The sequence below is a fragment of the Mustela nivalis genome (genome assembly GCF_964662115.1).
Source record: "Mustela nivalis genome assembly, chromosome: 12".
Classification (NCBI taxonomy): domain Eukaryota; kingdom Metazoa; phylum Chordata; class Mammalia; order Carnivora; family Mustelidae; genus Mustela; species Mustela nivalis.
Genome location: NC_139031.1, coordinates 40,992,413 through 41,015,976, shown reverse-complemented (window position 1 = coordinate 41,015,976; position 23,564 = coordinate 40,992,413). Strand labels below are relative to the sequence as shown.

The 23,564-nt window shown below is 36.6% G+C and overlaps 3 protein-coding genes across 4 annotated transcripts in view; 1 reads left to right on the top strand and 2 right to left on the bottom strand.

The window, feature by feature from the left end:
- The window catches only part of DPY19L2 (dpy-19 like 2), a 91,143-nt gene extending 80,773 nt beyond the window's left edge, over window positions 1-10,370 (bottom strand). The window contains exons 1-4 of the mRNA XM_082693176.1: window positions 9,797-10,370; window positions 4,843-4,867; window positions 3,451-3,538; window positions 1,487-1,624 (exon numbers count right to left, since the gene is read on the bottom strand). Of these exons, the coding sequence (XP_082549302.1) occupies window positions 1,487-1,624; window positions 3,451-3,538; window positions 4,843-4,867; window positions 9,797-10,172 (627 nt within the window). The 5' untranslated portion in view covers window positions 10,173-10,370. The remainder of the gene's footprint in view (window positions 1-1,486; window positions 1,625-3,450; window positions 3,539-4,842; window positions 4,868-9,796) is intronic.
- On the top strand, window positions 10,312-21,336 carry LOC309845340 (uncharacterized protein; the record flags this gene model as incomplete). Of its 2 annotated transcripts, XM_082693182.1 has the most annotated exons (3): window positions 10,312-10,688; window positions 18,423-18,529; window positions 21,093-21,336. In XM_082693182.1, the coding sequence occupies 3 exons, from the start codon at window positions 10,312-10,314 to the stop codon at window positions 21,131-21,133; spliced, it is 525 nt and encodes a 174-aa protein (XP_082549308.1). In that variant the 3' UTR covers window positions 21,134-21,336. The 2 variants fall into 2 exon arrangements, with proteins under 2 accessions (XP_082549308.1, XP_082549309.1); XM_082693183.1 differs by lacking the exons at window positions 18,423-18,529; window positions 21,093-21,336 and adding an exon at window positions 16,311-16,426.
- The window catches only part of TBX20 (T-box transcription factor 20), a 58,592-nt gene continuing 56,191 nt past the window's right edge, over window positions 21,164-23,564 (bottom strand). Inside the window, exon 9 of the mRNA XM_082693181.1 lies at window positions 21,164-21,566. The gene's annotated coding sequence lies outside the window, so the exon portion shown is untranslated. The remainder of the gene's footprint in view (window positions 21,567-23,564) is intronic.

The following is a 23,564-nucleotide window of genomic DNA, read 5'->3' as shown; positions in this document are numbered from 1 at the left end:
ACATATGTATAAGTCATAAAACAAATAAAAATATAATATAAACAGATTAAAAAACATGACTCAACTATAAGAAACAGACTTCAAATATAATGATAAAGCCAGGTTGAAAATAGAAGGATGAAAAAACATATCATGTACATATTAATCAAATGAAAAAAGTTTGTTACTATCAAAAAATTAGACTTCAAGGCAAACAAAATTATAATCAAAGTGGGTAGGGTTATTATACATTGATAAAAATCTAACAAGAGGATGTAGCAATACTAAATGCACGTGTACTGTATCGTAGCCAATGAGGTTTATCCGAGGTGCGATTATTGCTAATTGAAAACTTTTCCCTAAATGCACGTGTACTGAACACACTGTTATAAAATATATGAAGAATAACTGACAGACCTAAAAGGAGAAATAGATGAATCCAGAACTATAGTTGGAGACTTTAGTATCCCTCTCCCAACAATGGATGGATTATCTAGACAGAAAATCAAAAAGATTCAGAAAATATCACCACCACTATCATTGCACAGGATCTAGTCAACATTTATAAAATACTTTACTCAATAAAAACATGAAATGAGCTTTTTCAAGTGCTCACAGAATATGTCAAGATGAACCATATTCTGAGCCATAAAACAAACCTCAATAAATTTAAAAGAATCAAAATGATACAAAGTATATTTTCTAAACACAATGAATTTTTTTTAAGATTTTATTTATTTATTTGAGAGAGAGACAGTGAGAGAGAGCATGAGAGGGGAGGATGTCAGAGGCAGAAGCAGACTCCTTGCTGAGCAGGGAGCCCAATGAGGGACTCGATCCCAGGACTCCAGGATTATGACCTGAGTAGAAGGCAGTCGCTTAACCAACTGAGCCACCCAGGCACCCTAAACACAATGAATTTAAGCCAAAAATTAGTAACACAAAAATAAACAGGATATCTCCCAATACTTGGAAACTAAAAAAAAAACACTTTTAAAAATCCATGATGCAAGGGGCCCCCTAGCTGGTTCAGTTGATAGAGCATGGGACTCTTGATCTTGGGGTTGTGAGTTCAAGCCCTGCACTGAGTGTAGAGATTACTTAAAATTAAAAAAAAAAAAAAAAAAAGTTTTTAAAAAAATCCATGAATCAAATAGAAAATCTCAAGGGAAATAAAAATAGACACTAAGTTGATTATGAATGAAATACAAAGTTTTCAAGTTCAGCATCTAAGAAGCTTATTAGTTGCAACTCCATCCTAACAAGTAAAAAGCTGAACAAACTGAAAAATGAGCAACCCTTCTTAGATTCCTTCCTTTGACTTTATGTAAGCAGTTTCTGGCATCTTTAAAATTTAAGAGGAATTTTTGATACTCTGCCCAACTATAAGGACACATACAATCAATAAGCCTTAAAGGTTCCCTCCTTTTTATAACATCACTGTATTTACTATTTTTACAATAAAAAAGGATCATTCCACAAATATTTTTCCCCAAATAGTACTCACCTCTGGATAAAGATGGAAGCGTTTCACTGTATTAATTACAAGGGGATATTCAGTAAGCCTGTCATTCATTATCATCCACAGTCCTTCCAAAAATGAAGGTGCTTCAATAATGGTCTTGAAGTAGGAATAATAAAGTCCCTTAAAATGCACAAATTGTTGATGTAATTAAATATGAAAATTTTTGAACAATTTCTTCTGAATAAAAGGAAAAATCTATAAGACTTCCTATTTCTCCTTGCTACTGCATTGTTGGGCTCAACAAAAGGCATGCCTTTTCAGGTTACCACTGTGCTATTCTTTCATATTTTCTGCATGTTTGAAAAAGAGTGGGAGGGATAGTTAAATGTTTTAAGGAGTTTTTCTGACCATGGCTTAAAACATGACTACAATATATTTTTAATTCCAGCACACCTGATTTTGCCACATTACGAGATGTCTAGAGGTTGAGATCTGATGAATTCTGGTATGAACAGAGATGCCTTCATGTCCTTGTGCAACTCTGCATATAGATAGTTACTTTTTTTCTACCTCTTAAGAAACAACAGGCAATGATCATAAGCAAAAATGAGACAGAACTTAATGTTTGCAACTTACTTACTTCCTAGCTCCACCTAACAGCTCTGTACATGTCAAATGTTATGTCAAAATAAATGTCAATTGACTACTGTTGTTCAAGACACAATGCAGTCCTGAGAAAGGGATTAATTTAGTGTATTATTCCAGCACAGGAAATAATGACATTATTAGGCCAGCCAAAGTGCTGTTCAGTTAAAACTCAGAGATTAATGAAAGCATGTTGTTTCATATTACTTTCTTCATCAATTTTCTGCTTTTCTTCCTAAAATCGAAAAGCAAATAAAGGGCCACACTGTTTGTAATACACGCTCCCAAAAATATTAAAATAATCTTTAACTCTACACTCATGCATGCTTATACAACTACTTCATTATTAACAGATGAAGCAATGCCAGGCTACTAAGTTGAAGTTCTGTTTTAACTGATGTCTGAAAGAGCACTCCTCAGAGTTTTGACTGGTAAAATATGAGTTCACATAAGGATTGTTCCTTTTGGCTTATAAGGACAAGACAATAATACAACTAAAGGATATCTAATATGCATAAGCCACTATTTAGAGAAATAAGAAATACAGAGATATGTTTTTATTAATAACATCTATTGTTTTTGTGCCAAGTACTGTGTTAATGTGCTTCATTCATTATTTCCCTTCATAGTCAATAAAATCCTATAAAGCTAGCATTATTTCTAGACAACAGATGAGATCACTGAGGACCAGAGGTTAACCGCCTAGTCACACATAAGGAAGCAGAGACCTGCTATCTGAATCCAATTATCTGTCATCAACGACCAGACTCTGCCACAACTACACAATTTATTTAAGAATATCTTATATCCTCTTTTGGGAAATAATACCTACAAAACACTAAAACTTTAAATACCATGCAAATGCTCATGTATTCATTTTTTCAAAGAATTAAGTGGGAGGATATTAGGGTAAGATCTAAAAAGCCGTGGTTAAGGTACCTCCATTAGACAAATCTGCAGAGACAGAAAGCAGAACAGAGGTTACAAGGGGCTGGGGAAAGAGTTAGTTTTAATGGGTATAGTTTCTGTTCAGGGTAATAAAGTTCTGGAGATGAATGGTGGTGAGGACAAGCAATTTCTGATAACATTCGGTATCCCTCTATCACTTCTTAAATGTTGTCTTCGCTCTCCTTCTTCCACAGCTATTCTAATTGATCTTTTTTATATTAAAAGAGTCTGCATTAGAAAGGTAAGGTAATGAGATAAGTAAAAGAATCCCCAAACATTTTCTATTTACGTAATAAACCTAGGTTATAGCTTGAGAAACAGTGCAACAAAAATCCATTTCAGTTCCTAATAAATGTCCACCTTATAATCTTATTATTGTTAAACTACAAATTAATTTATTATAAGAAACTAACCATTTCAGTTCGAAAAGTCATCTCCCGTTCTAAAGATGATAGGTGGGAAAAATGACGATCGTTTTCAAAAAGTGTTACTAAATGTATCCTAGAAAAAAAATGAAGCACCATATTCTAAGAATAAGAACATTTCAAAACCAGTAAGTTAACTAAGTATTAAAGTACAAAAATCATAAAAGGAAAAAGAATATATTTTATAATAAATGAGATAATTTTATAATTTTCTTAGTAATTTGTGTATTTTTAGGCATTTATAATTTAGTTTAGCACATAGCTGAAATTCCTTAACTTCTTGGTTCTTAATTATAATTGTTTATCTAAATTCCTGTGGTTTCTCTGTCCCCTTCCACTCCATGCCTCTAAGTCAGAACAGAGGCAAGTTTTTAAGTTTCACAAGTGATTCTATTTTAACAGCTTTTAGAAATGTCTCTGTCACTGTTGAAAAACATTTGGAACATTGTTTTAAATAAAATTACTTTAGATTAAAGCAGTTTAAAAATAAAGAAAATACCATATAAGGGATCAACTTGCAAGTGCCAAGTGCCACTAATATGTGATTAGTCCAACTCAAGAAAAAGCAGTAGGCACTAAAAATGGGAGCATATGCAAAAGTAAAATTAGTCAGCAACTATGCTACCCTACATTTAAATAATAGATGTTCCCAAATAAATAGAAAAACAAAATTCCAAATACCAACCCTGTCTTCCACTCACCTTGATTCACATGTGAGGTGTATGTCAGGGTACCAACATCTTTAGGAAATATTTCTTCCCAGTACAGTCTTAGTTCTAAAATCACAATCTCCCTGCAGACTAAATGACCAGAACAGCACTGTCCCAAGAGGATATGAACACACACTTCCCAAAAGTAAAAATTCCTGAGCTCAGGTAGAAATGAAAATACATCAGAGAAAAAATATTACTTTACTTATAATTTTTACAAATAGATGACTTGTGTAAAGTAAGGTACATTATACACACTGAAAGGCTCATTTAATCTGTATTACTAACATCCAGTCTTTATTTTCATTTCTACCTGATTTCTAATTGACAGGTGTTACCTGTAAGCTTATGTCACTAAGAACACATGATTACTGTAAAAGAAGAGTTTAAGATGAAATAAACAAGCAAAGTACACTAGGAAAAGCTAGAGATTAAAGGAATAAAGTAGTGAATTCTTTGGTATCAGAAGAATATTTTAATTCCTAAGTGCTATTCCTCTAACACATCCATTTTGTAAATCTTGCTACACATACTTTTTTTAAAAAATTACGTGTAACCTGGTGCACATTCTACACACATAGCAAGTGGCTATTGTTTTATTGTACGCAAACAGCAATGTCAATTTTTAATCCAAATGTTTTTATTTATTTAAAACTGAAACAAATCTTACCAGTGCAAAACTCCCACAAAGGCAGCTGGAAAAACAAAAAAAAGTCATTAAAAGCTGCTTTATTATAATATACCTTTAAAACAACTATTTCAAATGTATTCCGTTATATTCCTGAAGAGGAGACACAGGAAGATGGCTAGCTAATTCTATCTATAAAATAGGAAAAATTTACAAACTGACATAAAACAAATTATGAGTAGTGCCTTCCCTCTGTGGGGGGAGGAGTTCAAGGAGCAAAGGGAAGTTTGGAAGACGATGTTTCATTTACATAACTTGCCAAAAAAGTGGTGAAATCATTAATGATTTTGACCTTGACCTTGATTTTGAGGGGATTTTCAGTTTATTCTCTCTTCTCTCTCTTATTCTCTATTTCTTTATGTAAATTTTTTAAAACAAGCACATATATATATACACGGTGCTCAGCTCAGTCCTTTCAGAAGTGACTTCAGCTTACAGAAGCCATTCTAAACCATCTTCCCCAGGGCTCTTCAGAAATTGTTAAATGCAGGGAATCACTTCCTCAGCAGCACACCTGAAAGTCCCTATTTATGGAGTTTGGATTGCTCCCAGCCTACTGGTCTGAGATTCATCAGTCACCCAGCCTGATAAAGCATGAGGCTTTATCAGAGGGTGTGGAGATGGGTCAAACAGGATCACTACTGTGGGTATGGGTTTCTGAGGAGCTCCTAACACTGTCTGTCCCCTTTGCTGGCTGGGATGTTGCTTGTTTTCAAGGATACCGTAAAACTGGAAGGGGACACAGGATAAGGCCAGATTAAAATGCCACAAACCCTGCTGTTCTTATACAATTGCAGTCATGTTTTTGAATACATGCTCTTTAGAGTAAACCTTTGGTTAACTAATAAAGTTTTGAAAAGCTGATTCTGACAATTTTCCAAATATTTTGGTCACTATCCTGGAGGAGTAAATTTACTCAGCTATTCCTAAAGTCCTGTCTCCCCTCCAAGACTTTATAATAGTACTTCCTACTAATGTCCCAATATACTTGGCAAGTCATTTTAACAAACCACCAATTTAGCCTCTCAAAAATTCAAGAAATTATCTTGACTAAGAAAATAAATGTGAATCGATAAAGAAATTAATGAACTATAACTTTGGAAAAAAAATTCCCAATCATGCTTCTCCAGCTCTTGTTCCCCATATTCCTAACCACCCTGGGCTCATTCCTACCACTCTTCAATACTTCTCAGAAGACCATGATCAGCAAACTACAGCCCGTGGTCTGTTTCTGTACTGTCCACAAGCTAAGAATGCTTGTCACAATTTTAAAGGGTTGTACAAATATGGAAGAAGAAGAATAAGCAATGGAGACCATATGTGGCCTGTGAAGCCTAAAATATTTACTACCTAGCTCTTTATAGAAAAAATACATACTCACTACATATGTTAGCTCTTTCTAATATGTAATATACCCTGAACCACTTTGAAATTAGACCTATACCTTTTTTTCTAAAATTGAAACAGATGCCTTTTTGATAAGGCTTCATTAGCTTTAAGATACATATGCCATCCTATTTCAACCATATTTCTGTTCTCATTCTTACTCTCTAGACAATCACATGTATTGGCAAAAACTCTTAAAAATGATTTTAAAGGAAAGGGAAAAGATCAAATATCTTACTAAATCTATCTAGCCTTCCATATATCCTCAAAATACTCTTGTGTCTTTCATTCCCTCCCTGACTCCACACTCCACACCTGAAAAAATGATAAAGTGTAATGATTCCAATATTCTAAATGCACGAAGTGCTTATCACAGCCTCTTCCAAAGATGTGATACAAAGCATGTCTCCAGACGCCTGTATCCTGTCAATCTCACCTCTGAAAGGGACCTAGCCTCAAAGTTCATTGAAAGAGAGATCATCTGATCCAAGTTCTCCCAACTTCTCTTATATCCATTTTTAACATTTCTGTACATACTAATCCTTGTTTTCTATTCCTTACCATCTCAGCCAAGGAAGTATCTCTTCTCATTTCCAGTTAGCTTCTCAAATTTGTGTCTCTAATTCCACCCTTCTCAAATATTCCAAGACTTGGCTCCATCAACTATTTCCTCTCTTATAACCTAATCTCACCCTCTCCCCAAGATCTTTCTCTATAGCCTTCAATTCTCCTAAGCCTTAAAACATTTCCATTGGGGCGCCTGGGTGGCTGAGTGGGTTAAGCCACTGCCTTCGGCTCAGGTCATGATCTCAGGGTCCTGGGATCGAGTCCCGCATCAGGCTCTCTCTGCTCAGCAGGGAGCCTGCTTCCTCCTCTCTCTCTCTCTGCCTGCCTCTCAGTGTACTTGTAATTTCTCTCTGTCAAATAAATAAATAAAATCTTTAAAAAAAAAAAAAAACATTTCCATTGATCTAAAAGCCCTTCAAACTATGACATATTTTGCCCCCCCCACTTGCTGATGATCTTCTTAGCCAGCTTCTTTCTTCTAAGTTCCTATAACTTAAAAAAAAAAATGACCAATGACATTTTAGTTAGCAACATCAATGGCCTCTTTAAAGTCATATGTCTTTCAAACCTCTCTGTAGGATCTTGGATTTCTTCGTCTTTTATTACACCAACTCTTCCAGTTCTTCCACACTTTTGACCACTTTATTTTAAATGCTTTTCTGCCTTTTCCTTTCCTCTCATCTCTTAACACTAAGTATAAGGGGTTTTCCCAAATATCTCTGTTTTGCCCACGTTTTTTTCATTGGGAATCAATCTTCAAGTTTCAATCCACTTCTGCATGGATAATTCCCAAATCTACAATCCTCACTGCTAAACTTTCTCTTTCCTTCCACCTCACCACCTCCCCAGTCCTCACAAGATGCTTCCATTGCACTCACCTCTGTCCTCTCTTCTCCATTCCTGTTGTTAACAATCTCATTAAAACCTGGATTTTAAGTTTCAGGATTAAACTTAACTTAATTAAGTTTAACTTAATTAAACTATTGCCTGGATTCCAGTATTCAATTATTTCTTTCTCCTTCTTTTTTCCACCCATCTCCAGTCTATTTTACAAACCACTGTTAGGTTAATGATGTTACTCTTTTTTTCCCCTATTTTTAAAAATTTATTTTCAGCATAATAGTATTCATTATTTTTTCACCATACCCAGTGCTCCATGCAATCTGTGCCCTCTATAATACCCACCACCTGGTACCCCAACCTCCCATGCCCCCACCCCTTCAAAACCCTCAGATTGTTTTTCAGAGTCTATAGTCTCTCATAATTCACCTCCCCCTCCAATTTCCTCCAACTCCCTTCTCCTCTCTATCTCCCCATGAACTCCATGCTATTTGTTATGCTCCACAAATAAGTGAAACCATATGATAATTGACTCTCTCTGCTTGACTTATTTCATTCAGCATAATCTCTTCCAGTCCATGTTGCTACAAAAGTTGGGTATTCGTCCTTTCTGATGGAGGCATAATACTCCATAGTGTATATGGACCACATCTTCCTTATCCATTCGTCCATTGAAAGGCATCTTGGTTCTTTCCACAGTTTGGCGACCGTGGCCATTGCTGCTATAAACATTGGGGTACAGATGTTACTCTTTTTAAAAGTTATTCAATGTTAACATTGTGAATGTACTAAATGCCACAGAATTATTCAGTTTAAAATGGTTAATTCTGTATGATGTGCATTTCATCTTCTTAAAAAAAATTTTTCTTAAAGAATCAATCAGTGCTTTCTACAGAATTAATTTCAAAATCCTCAAATGACGTTTTGAATTAGACTTTTCACTGCTGGTCCCCGCCAACCTTTTGAACTGCCTTTCCACTTCCTCCTCCTTTTGTATCTTTCCTTTCCACCTTACTTTACCTTCATGTTTTCTGACTTCTTTGACTTCAATTATGCCATTCTACTGGCCTCTGATACTTGTTCTCTGCCTCACACATCCAAATGTTAGCCTTAATGTCACAATTCTAATCCCACCTTTTCCTAAAAGTCTTCTCTGATCTCAATTCCCACCTCCCATCTTAAAGTACTAGCTTGCTCTTCTGAACTCTCTTAGCACTTAATATACTGGGTCATTATTTCACACAGCACTCACTGAGCACTGCCTTCAGTGTGCCAGACATGGGTGCTTAGGATCTTGTGTTTGGGACAGCAAAACGGCCTGTATCAAGAGCATTCTGATTCTGGATATGGGATGTTATCTATTGCCTTAGTTAGACACCTGATAAAACTTAAGTGTGAATTCCCATCCATTATTCCTCTGGTATTTGCAACACCCCAGATGTGGAGACTCCTTCTTCTTTAACATCAGCAGTCAACTTATGATGAAAAGAAATCACAACAACTTACAATAGTAGACATTTCTCTATGTTTCAATGTCTATCAGTAGCCAGTATGATCAAGGGCTAGGCTCAAATCTGATTCTAATGAAACAGAAACAACATTTAAATTAACTCAAAGCAACAGAAAAGGAAGAATGTAAATGAAGAAAAATCTTTCAAGTGCTTAAACTAGAAGAAAAGTCCCCAAATCTAGGCAGTGAGGTTCCACAGCAAAATGAAAGTAAATATATATTTATATTTATTGTCTGATGAGACAATATATTGTCTGATTTGACCTTATTTCCACTATTAAAGATTCTCAACTAATTAAGCAACGTTTTATTTTGCTTTATTTAAGATACAAACAAAGCATACTTGCCCACCATTATTAAACCTGCGATAAATGGTTGCCCTGACTAAAATGATATTTTGTTGGTGACAAAGGGGTGATCACTACACCCCAAAACCCTGGAAAATGTTTTAAAACAAGAGCAAAGGGAGCTGGAACTCTTGTCGGAGATTTTCTCGAGCTTGGACATTGTCATTAGGACGGCTAAGCTTGTTTGTTAAACTGATCTGTAAGACTCGCCCAAACCACCTGATACCCCAGGCTCAGAGGGCACCCGCCGGCGTTGCCACGGCCTCTCCCAGCCCGTTCTGCTCACCTATGGCCAGAGAGGTCCTGGTGTTGAGCTGCCGTCTCCGCAACTGCTGCACCTTGTCGCGGAGCTGCTCCAGCAAACAGTTGAGGAACTGGAAGCGGCCGAGAAGGAGGGTCTTTGCGACCACCTCCATTTGCATGCAATTCTGCGCGTTCGGATTTCGGGTCCTCCGCGGCGAGTAGTCCCGGGCGCCCCCCGGCAGGTTCCCCCCGCCTACGGGCAACGGAGGCTGCGGCTTTTCCACCTGCGCCTGCGGCTCCTCCATCTCCGGCTCCCCGGCTCCGGTGGCCCGGCGTCGCCGCCTGGACGGCATGGCGCGGGAGGAGTGCGCCGGCTCTGAAGCCGCTTCTTTGAGCTTACTCCTCGTCTGCCCGACCATTTTCTCATAGTCCCTGTTCGGACGGAGCTGTGTCTCTCTGGCGCGGGCCCCGCCCGGTCGGGCGAGGTCCGTAGGGCCCTAGTTCGGCTCACAGCCTCAACGACTGGTCCCGGCCACCGTTGCGGGCCGCCCGGTCGTCATGACGACCGGGAAAGCTGAAGGGCGGGGCGTGAGATCCCGGCGGCCCTGCGCTGCTCGAGCGTCCTCCACGCGCCCCGCGCACCGTCTCGGCGCGCAGGCCACGCGCACGGCCTTAGAGCTCTGCGTCACGTGCATCCCCCCCCCCCCCAGGCGCACCGTCCGTCGCGCGGCGCCGGCGCACTGGTCCACGCAAATCCCGCGCGCATCTTCGCGCGCCCGAAGCCTTGTGCCCAGCTGGGCTGCAGGGTCCGACCCGCTGAGGGGGAGGTCGGAGGAATTCTCTTCGATTTTTTTCTTTTTTTCGGGTACAGGCTTAGCCTTTTTATTTTTTACCAAAAGGTCATTTCTACCGCAACGTCTGGAAGTAATTAAAAGGTAAGAGATCTTAGTTGAAAGAAAGAGCCATAGAGCGGGGGAAGAAAGGGGTGCGCCTCCCACTTTGGGAACAGCTTTCTCCCTGCCCTAAACACTTTGCACTGGACATTGAGTTTCTCCTACATAGTGGGATTGGCCCAAGGCCATAGGCAACATGTGGCAGAACAGGCCGCGCTAGGTGAGTCTACCTTCAAGGCCCTGGGTTGGCCCAACAGCTGGCTGATAGCGGCTTTCCCCCTGGAGGAAGGCGTTTATAAATCCATTTTTGAAGTATGTGGGCCTTGAGATTGAAAGTGATTTAGTCAGAAAAGAAAATGTGTTTATGAAGGAATAGCAGAGAAATGCAGTTCAGGACATATGGACAAAACAGTAGGCAAGTACAACAAAGGAGAGGAACTTTCCAGAAGGAGCCAGTTGGGAGGGGTTATTTTGAACAAAAATCGACCGGACAACATTAAGAGTGCACGGTGGAGAGGACTTCTCATTGGAGGAGTTGCCGGCTTAGTGAAGTTCTTGCGGGAGATAAAATTTACACCTTTTCCTGTTAGGGCTTTTAAGGGAGGATTCTATGTAGTTTTTGAGTCTTCCGTTGGGGGGTCTGTCGTTCACCTCCACTGGCACAGTGAGGGAGCTCCCCCTTCTGGCCTATAGACTCCATTTGGAATGAGGGTTCCTTTTTTTTTTTTTTTTTTATACCATTTATTTTTATTATTTTTTTAAATTTATTTTCAGCATAATAGTATTCATTATTTTTGCACCACACCCAGTGCTCCATGCAATCTGTGCCCTCTCTAATACCCACCACCTGGTTCCCCCAACCTCCTACCCCCCCACCCCCCACCCCCACTTCAAACCCCTCAGATTGTTTTTCAGAGCCCACAGTCTCTCATGGTTCACCTTCCCTTTCAATTTTCCCCAACTCCCTTCTCCTAACTCCCCATGTCCTCCATGTTATTTGTTATGCTCCACAAATAAGTGAAGACATACAAATGGCTATCAGACACATCAAAAAATGTTCATCATCACTAGCCATCAGGGAGATTAAAATTAAAACCACATTGAGATACCACCTTACACCAGTTAGAATGGCCAAAATTAGCAAGACAGGAACCAACACGTGTTGGAGAGGATGTGGAGAAAGGGGAACCCTCCTACACTGTTGGCGGGAATGCAAGTTGGTGCAGCCACTTTGGAGAACAGTGTGGAGATTCCTCAAGAAATTAAAAATAGAGCTTCCCTATGACCCTGCAATTGCACTACTGGGTATTTACGCCAAAGATACAGATGTACCCCAATGTTTATAGCAGCAATGGCCACGGTCACCAAACTGTGGAAAGAACCAAGATGCCCTTCAACGGACGAATGGATAAGGAAGATGTGGTCCATATACACTATGGAGTATTATGCCTCCATCAGAAAGGATGAATACCCAACTTTTGTAGCAACATGGACGGGACTGGAAGAGATTATGCTGAGTGAAATAAGTCAAGCAGACAGAATCAAGTTTGAGGTTTTCCTTTTATTAATTTTCACAGGTGAAATTATGTGTCCCAAGATTGTTGCCAAGACAGAATTCCTTGAGCATAGAATCATTGTGCTCAGTGCTCTCACCTTCCTAAACCAGACCCTACCAAGCCCCACAGTCACTACATAGCCATACATGATGCCATAGCAGCTGGCAAAACTTTATGGACAGGGTTCATGGGTATTTTCCATGTCCTCTGGCCCCACTGGAGTCCACACTGTTTCACTTTCCATTTGTTTTGAACTCCCTAATCCCCACCTCTCCCCTCTAATAATCTATGGCTCATTGTGGTCAGATTAATTTTCCTGATACAACATCTCTCAGAAATGTTCGTGGTTCTCATAGTCCACAAATGAAATGTAGTGCCTTCAATAATCTGCCCCAATCTGCCTTTTCAACTTTTTATTTTCCAATTCTGTGGACACAGATCTTCCATTAATTTTGAGTCAGTTTAGAAGGAGTTTGAGTTACTCTCTCTGGAGGTCATGAGATTTCATAACTAGCCCTTTACTCATACCAGAAAACTACCATATGCATTTCTCCCTGCCCATCTGAATTCTTTCACCTTCCAAGCCCCAGCCTACATTAATTCCCCCTTCTCTAAAGGTTTAAAGCAACTATTGATCATAGTATTCATCTTGTTACTTATTTAAACTCAATAAATACTGTTACGAATTTGTTTTGTAAGCTTTTTTTTTAGGGAGCATTTCTACATTCCTGGCACTGTGGGTTTTTTCTTTATTTTCTTTCTTTTTTTCTTTCTTTTGGTGCTTAAAATATTGTCTCATTTAATTCATATAGTAACTTTGTACAAGTTAGAAAACTGAGGATCAGGGCTATAGTAATTTGCCCAAGTTTTAACAGTTAATAAATTGTCCAATAGTGAGTTTAAAATGAAAGGTGTTTATAGGGTGGCTGATAAAAATATATTATTGAATAAATACGCAAACTCAAAATAACTTATTTTTATGTTTTAATATTTTTGAGAACAGTAAGTGGAATGTTATATTATTTTTATTAGAGTTATATTCAATTCATAAAATGAACTGGGTAGATTTGGACTTTTTTGTATTAGAACACCTGGTTTGGGAACCTTTTTTATCCGTTAATCTTTCAGTTTCCTTCATGGTTATTGGTCTATCTACATTGTCTGCCTCTTCCGGGGACAATTTGAGAAATTTGTATTTTCCCATAGACGTTTCAAGTTGGCTGAATTCTACATCCTACTCTACCTGAGGTTGATATGGTTATGTGTGTTTAAAAAAAAAAAAAAAGTGCTCGATGAATCTGTTTATCTTTAAACTCTCTGTGATTTTAATAGATGTGCTTCTTTTAAGCTCTATGTTGTTGAATATTTTTAAGATAATCTGAGGGTCCTTGTTTATATAAATTATTCACTTAAGTGATTTTATATACTTTATGTTTTTTTTCATGAGGGGTTGGCACTTTTGTGGGAAGGAAGAAGTGGCTGCTACTGGGATGTTGACCAGATGTCATTTTCAGTGCCATTTTCCTGTACAGTTCTGTACTGAACATTCTGATTTTGGTTTCCTACCCTTCGGATTATGTTCCCTGTTTCTTACGTTACACTTTTTGGTCAATTTGTTTGCTTCCTGGAATTTCCAGTTGTCTCTTGGATCACTCAGTGTATTAACAGAATAAAGCATATTCTTATATCGTTTGTTTAGCCCTTGAAAGTACTAATCTGGTCACTTTTTCCATTTAAAATTAATTTTTATTAGAATGTTCATTGTATGTAAACCTGGCGATTCACATACCTGTACTCCAGGGGATAAAAATATATTATATGTTTATAAAAAATAAAAAATTTTAAAAAAAGAAAGTTCATTGTATTATTATTTCTACTGGCAAAAATTAGAAACAATCTCAACATCAAATAATGAATTATAGAACACTCATGCAGTGAAGTGTCCCCAAATTGACATATTCATTCATTTGAATATTTAATAATATTGAAAATACTCATGATATAGTGCTTAAGGTGTAAGAAGCAGGATGTATATGACTTAGGCATATAGTAAATACATGATTAAGTATATGGCAAGTTCCATTTTAAATCTTTTACATAGTGGACTCATACATGGAAGATTACTGTGGTATGACCTTAAGCTAGTAACATAGACACTCTATAATATTAATCTTCTGAAAAATGCCAAAGCACCTAAAACAATTACATGCTTAATTTTTTAAAAAGTTCCTATATCTTGCTCTAGATTGACCATATTAAAATTATACTGGTCAGTATTACTTAATATTTTGCTAACCTGAATTCTTTTTCATTAAATTATATTTCTATGTAGTTCTATTACTAGACAGTAATATGAGTTCTAGGTTCATTAAACTTTAAAAAAACTGAGAGACAGTTGCATAAATACGTGTTTTCTTACTAAGAAGAGGAATAGATTTGTATATGTGAGGGAAAATATGGCTGAATAGAATCATGGAACATTTTCATCTTTCTATAACTTCCAACAGCAGTCACTTATTTTACTTAGTTATTTTGAACAGTTATTTGAGTTGTATTTTAGCTACATTCTTATTAATGACAATACCTTAAACCAATATGCCTGATACTTATCTATGATGAACTGATCATTAAAATAAAACATTATAATTTGAAGGGCACCTCAGTGGCTCAGTGGGTTAAGCCACTGCCTTTGGCTCAGGTCATGATCTCAGGGTTCTGGGATCAAGCCCCACATCAAGCTCTCTGCTCAGAGGGGAGCCTGCTTCCCCCTCTCTCTCTGCCTGCCGCTCTGCCTACTTGTGATCACTTTCTCTCTCTCTCTCTCTCTCTCTCTCTCTCTGTCAAATAAAATCTTTTAAAAAACCATAATTTGATATAATACAATATATTCTTGAATATTATATCCTATTTAAAGTGAATATGCCTCGTGATTTAGCAAATCATTTCTCTTACATAGAGATTTCTAATTCAGTCTGTTATATAAAACTCATTTGTTTTCTCTTTGTCTCTCTTAGTAAAGCCATTTTTACCCCCCAAAAATGCAGTGAAACAAAATAACCAGCAGATGGCAATAATGGCTTATAAATTAGAATTTTTAAAATTTTGGTAGTTTTTAAAATTTGTTCTTAAAAAAAGAAAAAAATCACTGTTCTTGTAATAAATCAGTTTACTAAATATGACATGTAGGGAAACTCCAAATTTAATCCCACATAAAAATAATTCTGTTGCATATTTTATATATCAAATGATTAAGATACTCATGACCAACACTTGGTTTTTGAAATAATAATGACTGCTTAAATTTATTTAATTAATTTTTTATCAAGTTCAAATGTTTGAACTTTACATAAATATAAATTGAAGTGGATAGCTAAGTTATATCTATATCTAGCTTGATTATATGGATCAGGAAAAAGAGGTAGTTCAGTGAACATCATTTTGAAAAGGTTAAATTTCTACTATAATTTAATAATTTACCAAACCAATTTCACTTTAATACTCTTCTGCATAAAAGATGGGTTTTTATCTGTGTTGTTTCAGTTTCTTATACATTAAGGTACTTTTTTCCTCTTCAGCGGTACAAGGAGTAGGAATTGGTGTCAAAGTGTGCACCTCTAGCCTGTCACCATTAGATACTTCCAAAGATGGTAGCAGAGTTTTTAGGATCTCATAATTATGTCAACTGTAATTGAACTGCATATCTGGGATTCTTTTAGAGCCATTTTATTTAGTCATTTCTTCCTTTCAGTTAAGAAGTTTTAGAAGGGTGAACCAAATGAAATTCTTCTTCTATTTTTATAGGACTTCCTATAAAATTGCAAAGACAAAAAAACTTTTTAATTTAATCATGTATCTCTTTTTTTTTTGTCTCCAAAAAATAGGATATCTATAGGTATGTGCTTCTTGGTGACTGTGGGTTTTCTAATTGGTCTGTTTCTATATGTTAAAAAATCTTTCAAATTCTTCTTCAGCAAGTTGCCTCCACTAAAAGAAATGTTTTTGCACATGTGTATTTTATAAAACAGCTACTTCAGTATAAAACTGTTACACATCTTGGATTGATTCATTTTTTGAATAGTATGTTTGATGCTGTTGATTTACTTTATAGATCCTCCTTTAGTTCTAGTTGGATGCAGATGCTGCTTCATAGGAGAAAATGGAAAGTCACCAGGTTGTGGCTAAGCATACAGCTTGAACGTAAACACGTCTGTATGTAGTGCTTTGCATGAGGCTGCCTTTTCATCCACATGAGAAAGGTACCATTGGTAAGCTGGAATTTCTAGGAGTTTTAGTCTATTTTCTGTGTCCTCAAGGGGCTTATTCTCTTTCTAAAACTGGAGCTCCTTCTGCCATCAATACTCTGCTCAGTTGTTACCAAGCCTATATTAGATGAAATGAGATCTCTTTGCCCTTGATAGCTTTATATAGGCAGAGTTCATTCAAAGTCTTTGATTCTGATTAGTATTTGTACAAATACTAAAGTAGCAAGAAAAATATGCATCTTGAGTAATACAGCGCCCTGTATCCAACTCTCTTCTTACCACTGCTTCCCTTCTCTCCTCATTTGTGTCCAACTGCATTTGGATTCCACCCTGAGGGTATTCCTCTCTGCAGTCTACCCCACAGTTTATCCTCATCCTGTACTCCAGTTGTTACACTTCACTGTCAGTCTAGATGAGCTAAACCTATCTCCCTCTAACCTGTTTAGCCAAGCCCCCACCTGGCCTCCCCTCCATCCCTGGTCTCTGTTCTGGGTCCTCCCTGCTGTCCAGTCTTTTGGTATCATGGACTGCATTACTTCTATGCTATAGCAGAACTAAGTTGGAACCAGACTATAAGGGAGAAGGAAAAATATCCCTAAGTGAGTGATAAGTTTTTACATTAAAACCACCAGACTCTTGCTTTGGGCAGCAGAGTCCTGCTTTCACATAAATATTGACCCATCCCCAAAAGATAAATTTCCCATTTTTTGCCATAACCTAAAACTCTTCTTGAGATGCTTACCAGTGACAGTAGTATAATCTACTAAGAGAGAATTTGTTGGGTTATGAAGGTTTTCTATTTCTTGATTAAAGTTGTTTATATGAGTTCAGTAAAGGTAATGTAGACTTTCAAAAAATCTCTTAAAATTTAGAAATATTTGAGGGGGTAGCATGGTATCTCAGTTACAAGTACAGACAGGATTTGAATCCTGGCCATCTTGCCGATCTACATTCTGAGCACTAGTTTTCTCTACACCATAGCTTTTTCATACCTCAAATGGAAATAATACTAGCTCCTACTTCAGAGAACTGTTGCATAGCTTAAATAATGTATATAAAGTGCATAGATATAGCAAATGTTCTATAAAAGATAGAAGTTAATGCCATATCAAGGCTCAGGGAAGAGAGGGAATTATTTATATTGTATTTTTCCTGCCCTAGGGAGTCCAAAGATTTAGTTACGATTCTTTCTAGGAAAAAAACCTGGAGGGGATAAAAATAAATTAATATAAATGGAGGGCCTAAGGCCATACAGTGCTATCAAATAGGCAGTATTATCTTCCTTTTACAGGCTAAAAAAAAAAAAAAAAAAAAAAATGAGGTCGGGAGAGGATTCTAGAATGCCCACTCTTAACCCACAAGTATGTAAGATTTATTCCTCTTGAAGTCCTCAAAGTTGACAAGTTGGATGCTAAAAAATGAAAATAAAATATTTGCTGCATAGCTTTTTCTATTATGTTTTAAAGTAACAGTGAGGTATAATTCATATACCATAGAAGACATTCTTTTAAAGTGTAGAATTCAGTGATTTGAGTATATTCACAAAGTTGTGCAACCATCACTACTAGTTCCATGTTTTCACTACCCCCAAAAAAGGCCCCCATGTCCATTGGCAGTAATTCTCATTCCTCCTTCCTCCCAGCCCCGGGTAACCATTAATCTGCCTTCTATCTCTATGACTATACCTAAGCTAGGTATTTCATATAAATGGAATCAAACATGTGGTTTTCTGTGTCTGGCTCCTTTTACAGGTTTTCAAGGTTCATCCATGTTGTGCTATTTATCAGTACTTCATTTCTTTCTATACCCAAATATTCCATTGTATAGATATGCCAGCTTTTACCCATTCACCAGTTGATGAACATTTGGGCTTTTTCTACATTTGTCTATTATGAAAAATGCTGCTGTGATATTCATGTAGAAGTTTTTATGTGGACATGTGTTTTCATTTCTCCTAGGTATTTCCTAGGAGCAAAAGTCCTGGGCTGTATGGCAACTCAGTTTAACCTGTTGATGAATTGCCAGGCTGTTTTCCAAAGCGGTGCACCATTTTCCCAACACCGAGGTACAAGATTTATTTTCTTGAGCCTCTATTGTTTGTTAATCTACTTGTCTATTTTTCACCAATACCATACTGTCTTTATTACTTTAATTCATAGTAAGTTCTGAAGTCAGGTGTGGCCAGCCTCCAACTTTGTTCTTCAGTATTTTTTTGGCTATTCTGGGTCTCTTGCCTTTCCATATAGAGTGAGTTTGTTGGTACCCACAAAAGCTGTTGGGATTTTGATTGGGATTATGTTCAATCTATAGATCAAGGGGAAAAGAACTGACATTTTGAGAATATTGAGTTGTCTTACCCACAAACATGGAACATCTCTCCATTTATTTAGATCTTTGATTTCTTTCATCAGAGTTTTATAAAGTTCTCCTCATATAGCTCTTGTACATGTTATATTTATATATATATATGTAATATGCATATATTACATATATATATATAAATACTTCAGTATTTTCTTTTGGCTTTTTGGGTGCCGATAATAAATAGTGTTGTGTTTTTATTTCAAATTTCAATTGTCCATTGCTGATATACAAGAAAACAATTTACTTATTTATATTAATCTTGCATTCTACAACCTTGATGTAATTTCTTACAAGTTCTATGAGTTTCTTTGTTGGAAGCATGTTAATGTTCTATGTTTTTTAAGAAGTCAAGAAGAATGAAAAGAAAAAAATTCTTTAAAATTGTAAGCAACTGGCTGGCTTAGTTGGTAATGAATTCAAGCCCCATGTTGGGTATAGAGCTTACTTATTAAATAAATAAATAAATGTTTATTATTAAATGTTTATTATTAAGAAAAAAACCTATTAGAAACTGGAAAGTGAACCCAGTTGTATTGTGAATGAGTGACATAACCATACAGGAGGATAAAAAAGAAACTGATCTAAGTAACTGCTAAATGTGTGACCTGATTGTATTCCCTTAGTTGGGGGTTGGGTGGCAGGGAGCAACTGCAAACAAAAATTGAACTCTTTTTAGGTTTGTTTATTGAAGTTTTATGAGTGAAGCAGTATGAAATTATTCGGGGTATATGGTATAATTGAGTAAGTATGTTGATGTTGGGATTCAGAGTTCTCCCTGTGGAAGAAGACACATACAGATATGGAATAGGTCAAAAGCAAGGGGAAAAGTCCCCTAATGGGAGTGCACTGGAATTGGAAATAGCAGTATAACCCCCTGATGTCTTATACATCCTGTACACACACATGTGTGTATATGTTTATATACATATATATCCCCAATTCTGTTGGCTGAGTTGGCCTAGACACAAACATACCCTAGTGATCACATCTGGCATCCAGATTTTGGTTTCTAATATAGTTCCTCAACTAAAAGGAATCTGATTCCTTGGAGAAATAACTGGTTCCAGAAAGCATACAAGATGAGCCTTGAACAATGTGTTATGCCAGAAACTGAAGTGCAAAAACATACACACTAAAAAACCAATTAGGGCATGTCAAAAGGACACAGGATCCAATTTGAGGGGCTCAAGATGACCAAATCTGGGGTGATTTGAGCATTAAGATAATTAAGAATGGTAATAAATCATAAAATATTGAAAAACAGGAGTTCTTTTGCCATGAAAGAGACAGGCCAAAGAACTGTACTAGCTTAAAGGACTGAAGAAGCATGATAACTACAAGCAAGATGCACTCCTGCACTGGATCTGTGCTGAAGGCAGAAATATTCCACAAAGGACATCACTGGGTCATTTGACAAAATTTGAATACAGATGGTAGAACACGGCATTTTACCACTGTTAAGTTTCCCAAATTGGTAACTCTCCTGTGGCTATTTAATGAAATCATCTTGGTTTTAGGAAGTGTACTTTGAATTACTTAGGGATAGTGAAGCCTGATATGCGAAGCTTACTCTCAAATGGAGGAAAACAATTTGTATATATTACATGTGGTGGGGGTCCTACATACACTACCTCAGTGTGAATGCAAATGACCAACCAAATGGGGGGAAGTTCACAATGGGTGAATCTGGGTAAAGAGTATTTCTTTATACTCTTTATACAGTGTTTCTTTATACTGTCCTTGCAGCTTTTCTGTCACCTTGGATTTATTCCAAATAAAAGATTTTTTTAAAGGTTGGTGTTTGGCATGCACAAAAAATTAAGAATAATAGAGCAGTCTTCTGAAAGCAGAAGGTATGATAATGTCAGATATTCTGAAGGACTGCCATGTGGAAGGATTAAGACTTTGAATTTAGGTAATCTTATTTTATATCGGCCTGCTTTGTGTAATACCATTACAGCACATTCAAGAGTTCAGGGCTGGAATGAGAGGTAGTTCTTTAAGCTTTATGGAGTCTTCAGTATTACTGTACAGAGAGGTGCAAAGTCCCATGATTCTAAGTGTTCATCAGGAGTGAATGAGTGAAAGGGATTAGGTGTAGAACGGGAACCAGTGGGAACTTGTGAACAGTGTCTTCTCTATAGGCTTCCAGATACAATTAAAGACAAAAAACAAACTCTGTATGGCAATCTTGTTGGCTGTGTCTGGCCTGGGAGTGGCCAGCTATGACCCCTAATCTTACCTAACCCATTTTTATTTTCCAGGTGAGCGAACGGGTACCAAAAGTCACGAAGCAAGTATGTAAGATAAAGAAAGGTGTAAATGTGTGCATATATATCAAAACACACCATTTTTAATGAAAGAAATTAATATCCGCACATGTGTACTTCTGTACAATTTTGGGTAATATATAATTTTAAGCTGTTTACAAATAACATGTAATGCTTCAAATATTACATAATGTTGATAATACATTTCTAGCAGAAATAAATATATTGCACTTAAAAAGAACTTCATTAGATGTTACTTCATAGTATTAGGCTTATAACTTCTTTTTTCATAAAACATTTCCCCTGCCCTTCCCCCCACCCCCAACACACACACTTCATTACAGTGACTGTTCTCACGCAATTCATTAAGCAAATGAACACAGCAAACGACAGAACTGTGATAGAGTCTACTAAAGAGGCTATATCCAATTTTATCCTTCAGGAAATAAATGACATTCTTTCATGTTTCTGAAAATAAGAAAAAAAAAATGAATACACATTTTAATGTATCAGAAGTAAAATACAACAAATTGTATTTTTTGTCCAGATGTATTATTTTACCAATGTTTTTATTTTCTTATTATCAGGGGAAGGGATTAGAATTGAGGGAGGGACAGAGGAAAGAAGGGCCAGAAAATACTTACGGATTATTTGCCTATTAAATATTTATAAATGAACCTTTGCGTATTTAAGCATGCTGAAGAAAGATAAATATCAGAATATTTTATAACTGGCATGGAATATTAGGGAAGAAATTATTTTATGGTTTTCTAAAGTTTTAAGAATCTTTAACCTTCTCTTTTGCTTGCTTACAAAAAATTCTTGCATTCTGAAATAATATAAAAACATGTAAAATCTATTCTTCCACCCAAGCTGTCTAAAGGAGTCAGCTGAAAATCTTTTCTGTGTCCACTGCTTTCTTTCTTTCTAGTCTAGACTAGGGTATAATAGCTTTGCTTCTAATGATTATCAATTCCATACATGTTTATTAATGTCAAGTTTCCTTACTTAGTGGAAGACTGAATAAAAATATTGTTTTTCTTGCAATATGTGACCCTGCACATTACATAACTGAGTTTTTGGAACTTTAGTTCCAAATTATTTTATGGTTTTCTAAAGTTTTAAGAATCTTTAACCTTCCCTTTGCTTGCTTACAGAAAATCCTTGCATTCGGAAATAATATAAAAACATGTAAAATCTATTCTTCCACCCAAGCTGTCTAAAGGAGTCAGCTGAAAATCTTTTCTGTCCACTGCTTTCTTTCTTTCTAGTCTAGACTAGGGTATAATAGCTTTGCTTCTAATGATTATCAATTCCATACATGTTTATTAATGTCAAGTTTCCTTACTTAGTGGAAGACTGAATAAAAATATTGTTTTTCTTGCAATATGTGACCCTGCACATTACATAACTGAGTTTTTGGAACTTTAGTTGCTGAGTCATGGCTAAGTTTGCATATTTAATGGGGTGATAAAGTCATTCTATTCATTTTATTTGAAGCTTATTTTTCTCAATAGAATTCAGCTTAAATATTAGTGAGACAGCCTGAAAAGCTAACATGAAATTTAGAAATGGGTTAAATACCCTAACCTCTCTCTGAAAAATCTATAGGCAGTATGGGAATAGGGATCCGTTTCTTCCAAAGCTATTTTTTCTTGGGCATTTGGAGGGTGCTTTTTTCTTTTTTTGCATGAGGGGCTAGAGATATTGTGGCTGGAGAAGTGTAGTAACAGATGTGGATAAGAGTGGGGGAGGGGAGATCTTGGAATACCCCAGAAGTTAATGTAACTTCTATAGTATAACTCTACACAGAGTTTTTCTTAGTATCTTTTTAATACCTCCCATTCAGTGCCATCTACTAGGAATAACAACAAACCTTTGTTAGAAACTCAAAAGGACTCGCAGTGCAACCTAAACTCATTAATATAGAACTTGTAACCTAATAATTTATGATATATTAGACACCAGTTGGATATATTTAACAACCTATATACTGCTAAGAGTGGACAGAGGATGGGGAAGACTTGAAAAAGTAGTAAAAGAAATAACTGAACTTACTCAGCATTATTGGTATGTGTGTTAAAAACAAATCAGGTCTGCAGAACCTACTAAGATATGAATTAATCCCTTCAGGTTAGATAAAGTAGTTCTGGAAGGGCCTCATTTTAGCAGCACTGCACATTAGCCATGCATTTTGATACTGTAATAAACCTTGGGGGAAACCCTGGATTTATTCCAAATATACTATAACTCATGCTCTGAATTATTTAATTGGCTTTCTCACTATCTAGTTGTTGCAATTACTTTTGGTAGGATAGATTTTAGACTTTAAAATCTTAAATACCCAAAGAGTTAAAGAATCAACAACTAGAAAAGCTCAGAAAGACCCCAGTTGGAGTAAATTTCTACCCTTGGTTCTCATGGCTAGGATGATTTTGATCAGTTTAAGCTCCATGTACCTGGTGC